The sequence below is a fragment of the Tupaia chinensis genome, unplaced genomic scaffold (assembly GCF_000334495.1).
Source record: "Tupaia chinensis unplaced genomic scaffold, TupChi_1.0 Scaffold144016_1, whole genome shotgun sequence".
Taxonomy (NCBI): domain Eukaryota; kingdom Metazoa; phylum Chordata; class Mammalia; order Scandentia; family Tupaiidae; genus Tupaia; species Tupaia belangeri.
In genome coordinates this window covers 1,581,306-1,588,968 of record NW_006203868.1, presented here as the reverse complement: position 1 = coordinate 1,588,968, position 7,663 = coordinate 1,581,306, and the positions used below count along the sequence as shown (strand labels likewise).

General features: G+C 41.8%; 1 protein-coding gene across 1 annotated transcript in view; it reads right to left on the bottom strand.

Annotated features, from left to right (window-relative positions):
- DNTTIP2 (deoxynucleotidyltransferase terminal interacting protein 2) overlaps positions 1–1,736 on the bottom strand; it is a 14,580-nt gene extending 12,844 nt beyond the window's left edge. The window contains exon 1 of the mRNA XM_006165738.3: positions 1,288–1,736. Coding sequence (XP_006165800.1) covers positions 1,288–1,356 — 69 coding nt within the window. The 5' untranslated portion in view covers positions 1,357–1,736. The remainder of the gene's footprint in view (positions 1–1,287) is intronic.
- Positions 1,737–7,663: the final 5,927 nt, after the last annotated feature.

Below are 7,663 nucleotides of genomic sequence, written 5' to 3'. Positions count from 1 at the left end.
ATGTTAGTGAGAAATAGATATGGTTTATTATCTGTTGAAGATGACGTGTATAGTATTCTCAACTGGACTGGTCTGGGAAGTATTTCATGATGGGTGAAGTCTTTTAACAAGCAAAATGAGAAACAGTGATTGTCTGTTTTAAAAAATTATAATAATAATAGTTATTGGGAAATGCATGGAAAAGACTTTGAATGATAAAGCCGGGAGATCGATGCCTCTGTATTGACTGACATGCATGGCATTCCCTTTTGAAAAAGCAATGGAAGTCAATGTAAAGTTATATGTAATCCAATGTAATATAAAGAAGATTATGATGATAAAAAAAAAAGACTCCAAACTAATGATTTAGAAAAAAATTAAAAATTTATATACTGGTTTCAATTCTGTATTTTCTTCTCTTGACTCACATTTGTCCTTGATCTGTCTTCAAAAGGCAGAACAAATAAGTGAAAACAGAATTTTATCCACTCTAAGTCAAATACGCTAGGTGGACCTAGACTGCCACCCACAAACAGCAGAAAGAGGAAGGAGAACACTGAACAAAGATGTTTATGAACACATCAATAAAACAGACTGCTGCCCTTACTGTCCTTGCATTTACAAACCGGAGAGAAGTGCTGCTTTGTTCCCTTCACAGAATAAGAATGACACTGGGACCCACCAGGCGGCTACCACATCCCTCTCCACATTATAAAGAGTCACTGGGCCATCACCAGCTTTCTATGTGAAAACCTCACGAAAGTAGGTCATTTATGGTGGCCGAAATTAACCTCTTTGGTACAGTGTTAACTAACAGTAAGGTAAAAGGCCTTGATCTGTCATCTGAATTCAGCAGCTAAATGACAAACTCGTTACCTACTCTCTCATTAACAAATCCTTAAAGGCCAATGGCAAAGTGTTTTGTTTGATACAGGTTTTTGCCATAGGACACGTGCGCTCGCTGGAGAGACCCAGATCGGAACAGCAGAGTTCTCCACCACCTCTGCCAATCCCTCCATTTGAGCTCAAGGGGCGTGGTTTTGAAGCCACGCATCCAGGACTCGAACCTTGGTCCCCACTGTAGGTATCCAGCGTCTTAACCATCATGCCATCTCTGTGCCCCGCGAAGGCTGTTTTTAAACAGTTCCCACGAGAAACTTGGCGCGGGGCTTGGTATATCGCAGCACGCGGCAAGGTCCAGCCCGCTCCGTCAGTCCTCACGCCGCGCCGGGCCCTGGCACCACGCCATCTGCCTAGCGCCGTGTGTGAGACGGCAAGGCCAAACGCGGGAGGCCCGCGCACTCCTACCTTCTGGTAGCGTGGAGGCGACGTGGCGTGCCTCGCAGCCTGGGAACGGGCGGACCTGGTGACCACCATCCTTGCGGCTGACGCTTCCAACTTCCCAATCCCCAGCAGGCCCAGCGACTTGCGTCTGCTCTGGCGCTCCGGAAGTGCGTCAGAGAAGTGTCTCCGCGTTTTCCGTGCGGATCCCGCAACTCGCGGTAATCTCGTACTTTTCTTCACCCCGCCTCCTCGGGGCCGGAAAGCAGGAGATTAAGGTCCACAATCGCTCCGGTCATAGCTCTCACTGCAGAGATGAAAAAAGACTGTCCTTGGGACCGGCAGATGGCGTGATGGTAACGTCGCTGGACTCCGACCCAGTGGTTAAAACTCAGGCCCGGCGCGGCTAGCCATCACTCTTGAGGGGTGATTTCTCTCGTTCTGTCTCTCCGGCAAGCACACGCACCCTGTAACAAAAATCTCTCTTGAAAAAATAAAAAGGAAAAACACCAATTATTTCGGGGAAATAGACCCGCAGAAATAGAAGGCTTTCCTCTCTGTTTCACATGAACAAATTACAAAATCCTTATTAATGTAGGCTGTGGCTAAGGAAAATGTTAACATTATTTGTACTTTTCTGTTGTTAACGATAATGTTAACAACATTGTCGTGTATTATTTGAGAAGTTACATATAAAATTTAAAGATTTGGTTGGGATAAAGAGAAATGTGTTAAGTGCCTCCAAGAAACTCGGAGACTAATTAGGAAGGTATATAATCTAAATGTGAGATGGTGTTTAGAGATTGGGGAGAAATGCACATATAAAGGACAGTAATATATATTTTTTTTCTTTAAGTGAAAGGAAGAGAATGACTAGTATGAGCTTTTTTTTTTTTTTTTTCCTATTAAGGGGAAGACAAGATGTTCAAGGAGCGATGGGAAGAGATAGAAGTAAATGGAAATTAATGTTGGAGGTAAAAAAGATTAGAATACCTCACCAAAACTATTCACTTCTACTTTGTGTAACAAAGTCAGTTTTTTTCTTAGAGTCACAGACCATCAGTGACATATTGTCTTCCAACTAAATTACTCCTTTCATAGCCATCTTTGAAGCCAGATCTGGCTAAGTGACAAAATTTTGGTCAATTACATATAAACTAAGTGTTGTGTATTTCTTTTGGACATCATCTTAAAAGGGGGAAGGTCTTCCCTGACTTCTTAAACTTTACTTCTTGAAAACTTGTTTGCTAGACCACCTCAGTTTTCTCATGACATACTGACAAAATTTTAGCATTTTTTTTGCTGATAACACATGCATGTGCACACAAGAAAGGAAAGGGGAGAGAGAGAGAGCAAGTACCTTGATGGGGTCTTGTGTGGCAATAATTTTGTGCCATAAGGATGCAGACCCTACCTTACAGATTACATAGTAAGAAAGAAAAACTTGAGTCCTTGACAACTTGTGGAGCTGCTATGTTAGTCCTCAGCAGCCTCCTTTCACTTGAAAGAAACACCTTTTCTTAAGCCACTGTTATTTGGGGATTTTCTGTATGTAGCTGAGACCACTTCCATATGACGGCTTGAAGAAAAAAGAGAGATGGATGGGTTAGCAATAGGAGAATGCACCTTCCTTTGAGACAGGAAGGGTTGAGAGTTGAAGCAGAAAGGAGAATGTCTCGACAAAGAAATTCAAGTGGAAAGAAGAACGAAGAGGGAGGTTTTAATAGACCATCTTCTCCGTGAGTAGGTGATTCATTTTGGGAGAATGGAAACAGTTCAGATAGACTTGTGGGAAATGTGGTAACGAACAAAAAGAAGGAACTTTAGTAGAGCCAAATCAAAAGTGATACTGAAAGATAAACAGAAAATAGGTGAACGGTATAGAAGAAGAAAAGTGAACCAAATTGAGGTGGGCTGTGGAGATCAAAACGGCAGAGAACAACGGCATCAGCTTTAATAATGGGATTGAGCACTATCTGTTGTATGTTATTCTACGTGGCGCACATGGATTCACTCATTTAATCTTTACAATTTTAATTCGAGAAAGTACATGAAAATAGAACTTAAGGTGACAGGGGTATAGAAAATTGGGAGAATAATAGAAAATCACTCAGGTCTGTTGAACACTCAGTGTGATGATTTACCCCCTTTCAGGTTAATGACTATGTTGCTGAACTCCCATGTAGTTGACCACGGTTTGAGCCCCAGACCTGGTGGCTTAAACTCATACCGGGCGCGTGTGCGTGCATGCCCAAGATCCCGAGAGGAGAATGGAGGAGACGGGATTGTGGCATGGCTATTCCCCCTGGTGGGAGGCGATTTCTCATTTTCTGTCTCTCTGTTCCTCTCTTTTCCTGGCAAGCGCATGTGCCCTATAGCAGAAAAAAAAAAAAAAAAAAAGAAAGGAAAACCCAAAGTTTATAACCTGAAGTCCAGAAACAAAATACTAAAAATGGCCCAGCTTCAGTGGGCCAGCAGTAACACACGTGCACTGCAAGGCTGGGAGCCATGTGGCAACTGCAGATTTGGGTCCCCTGGAGGGCCTGAATACACACTGGATGCTTGTGCAGGTGTCTAGATCCTGAGGTGCTGGTGGGCTGGGGAAAAAGGATTGCAGCATGAGGAGACCCTACCAAGGTACTTTCTCTCCTTTCTTGTGTGCCCATGCATGTGCTATTGTTAAAAAATGCTAAACATGTTAGTATGCATTTTGTCAGTATAACATGATGAGAAAACTGAGGTGGTTTAGCAACAGGTCTGCTAACCATAGGCAAAAAAGTGTGCTGTTTTTGTTTTACATGATTTACCAGCTTTGCCCTGCTCTTTGCTTACCTTCTCCTTTACCAAAAGCAGATGATGAGCAAGTACAGTATATCCAATTTTAGGTAAATACAGTATAAAAATATAGTACTATTACTCAAGCCCAAAGAGAAATTCTCCCTGGGTGTATTTTATAATTAAACCCTTAAACTAAGGGTCACATCTCTTTTTGGAATTTGAGGCATTAACCAAAGATGAGGGGTTTAATACATAAGCCTTCTAAAAATATGTACTATTCATAGTAATTCTGCAATATTACATATAAAACATTACATTTAAATTAATTTGACCTGTTAGATGGTCCCCAATAATCTCATCTCGTGGTCTTCAAACCTTTTTATGTGGGCTAGACTTAATGATTTATAATGAAAGAGGCAAAAAGTATTGATTTCATCTTTAAGATTAGGTTTTAAAAAGACTGGCTTCCGGGACCAGCAGTTAGCGTAATGGCTATGTCACTGAACTCCCATGTAGCCGGCCGTGGTCCGAGTCCCGGACCTGGTGGCTTAAAACTCACGCCGGGCGCGTGTGCGTGCGTGCCCAAAATCCCAAGAGGAGAATGGAGGAGAAGGGATTGTGGCGTGGTCATGCCCCCTGGGGGGTGATTTCTTGCTTGCTTTCTCTCTCTGTCTTTGAGTGCATGTGCCCTATAGCAAAAACCTAAAAAAAAGAACACACACACACACACACATGGAATTTGAGGCATTAACCAAAGATGAGGGGTTTAATACATAAGCCTTCTAAAAATATGTACTATTCATAGTAATTCTGCAATATTACATATAAAACATTACATTTAAATTAATTTGACCTGTTAGATGGTCCCCAATAATCTCATCTCGTGGTCTTCAAACCTTTTTATGTGGGCTAGACTTAATGATTTATAATGAAAGAGGCAAAAAGTATTGATTTCATCTTTAAGATTAGGTTTTAAAAAGACTGGCTTCCGGGACCAGCAGTTAGCGTAATGGCTATGTCACTGAACTCCCATGTAGCCGGCCGTGGTCCGAGTCCCGGACCTGGTGGCTTAAAACTCACGCCGGGCGCGTGTGCGTGCGTGCCCAAAATCCCAAGAGGAGAATGGAGGAGAAGGGATTGTGGCGTGGTCATGCCCCCTGGGGGGTGATTTCTTGCTTGCTTTCTCTCTCTGTCTTTGAGTGCATGTGCCCTATAGCAAAAACCTAAAAAAAAGCACACACACACACACACACACAAAACACTGGCTTCCATTTTGCCCTTACTGTCATTTACTCTGTGGGAAGCTAGCTACATACTGTGAGCTGTCCTATGGATCAGACATGTGGCAAGGAACAGAGGGAGGCCTCTGGCTTCCAGCCAGTGAGGAATTGAGTCCTGCCAACCATGAGATGCATGCACCTGGAAGCTGGCCAACCCTCCATTAATCCTTCCAGTGTGACTTGTGGTCCTGTCTGACACTTAGCAATCTTTTGAGTAACCGAGGCATCCAGGTGCAAGATAACTAGTACAGTTGCTAGATGTCTGTTTTAAAATTTCCCGTGTCTAACTTCTTTCACATGGCATGTTTCTGAGATTCTTCCATGCCACTGTGTATATGAGTAGTTCATTCTTTGTTATTGCTGAGTCATAGTCCATTTTGTGACTGAATCACAGATGGCTTATCTATTCAACTGCTCACACACACTTATTTCTAGTTTTCAGTTATGAGTAAAAGCTGCTATAAACATTCACATGTCTTTTTTGGACACATTTTTATGTCTCTTGAATAAATACCTAGGAATAGAATCACTGAGTTATATGTTAAGTGTATGTTTAATTTTATAAGAAACGCAAGGTTATTTTTCATTTTAAATGGTTGTGCCACTTTACATTCCCATTAGCAATATATGAGAGTTGCTCTACATCCTGACAGTTGGTATTGTCAGTCTTTGATTTTTTAGTTTAGTGATACATTATTGTGATTTTAGTTGGCATTTCTCTAATGACAAATAATACTGAACAACTTTTAATGTTCTTATTGCCTATTTATATGTCTTCCTTAGAGAAGTGAAGGCTTTTTTTTTTTTTTTTTAAAAAGAGGCTTTGCCATAGGGTGTGTGTGCCTGCTGGAGACAGAGACAGTGAGAGGAAAAGTGAGAAGTCACTGCCAGGGAGGATGGCCACCTTGCAATCCCTTCTCCTCCATTCTTCTGGGATCTTGGGAAGGCACACATGTGCATTTGGTGTGATTTTTAAGCCACCAGGTTTGGGACTAGAACTGTGGTAGGCCATTTGGGAGTCTAGTGATGTAACCACTACCCCATCTGCTGGCCCCATGTCTTCTTTGGAGATGTCTATCCAAATATTTTGCCTGTTTTTTACTGGGTTGTTACTGATCTGTAAAAATTTTTTACAGGAGACCAGCAGTTAGCATCATGGCTATGTCACTGGGACTCCGATGTAGTCGACTGCGGTTTGGGTCCCAGACCCGGTGGCTTAAACTCACGCCGGGTGCATGTGCATGCATGCCCAAGATCCTGAGAAGAGAATGGAGGAGAAAGGAGTGTAGCATGGCCATCCCCCTGGGGGGTGATTTCTCGCTTTCTCTCTGTCTCTGGCAAGAGCATGCACCCTATAGCAAAAACCTCTCAAAATTTTTTACATATTCTAGATATGAAGATCTTTATTAGATATATGATTTGCAAATTTTCCCCCATTCTGTGTATTGTTGTTACACTTTCTTCACTGTGTCCTTGGCATTACAATTCTTTTTATAAAAGTGTTCTACTTATTTTTCATCAGTAATTTATATTACAAATATTTCCCACATCTACAACTTGCATTTTCTTTTTTTTGGAGAGGTTTTTGCTATAGGGCACGTGCTCGCCAGACAGACAGAGACAGAGAGACAGAAAGCGATCCCCGGGGTGGGGGGGATGGCCATCCCCGGGGTGGGGGGGATGGCCACGCCGCAATCCCTTTTCCTCCATTCTCCTCTCGGGATCTTGGACACGCATGCACATGTGCCTGGCATGAGTTTAAGCACTGGGTCCAGGACTTGAACAGCAGTCGACTACATGGGAGTCCAGCGACATAGCCATTACGCCAACTGCTGGTTCCACATTTTTGTTTTTTTTAAATGTCTTTCAAAGAACAGAGTATTTTAAGTCTAGTTTATCAATGTTTGCTTTTATTTTTTGTATTAGTCAGTTTTTCTTAATTCTATATACATCAAAATCAATTAAAAATTTTCAACTAAAAAAAGTGAACAGAGATAAAAACATTACGAGAGAAGGAAATCTGGATCTTTATTAGCAAGAGCATATATGCTGGAAGTCAGTGGAATGCTATTCAAGTTGCTGCAGCAAAGTATTTGGGAATTTAGAATTCTATAATGCCAAATGATTATTTGAGTGCAAAATACAGGCACTTCAAGTAGGACCTACAAAGTTTACTACTGTACCAAAGAGCTTTAGTGAAATTACTAAGGACAAACTTAAGCAATAAATAATAGAATGCAAGAATCAACAGTGAGCAAAGAAACAGGGAAAAGTGAGCTGACTTCACATAAGTAATGCTTATTGTAAAATATAAACCTGATTTGGACCAGTAGATGGTATAATGG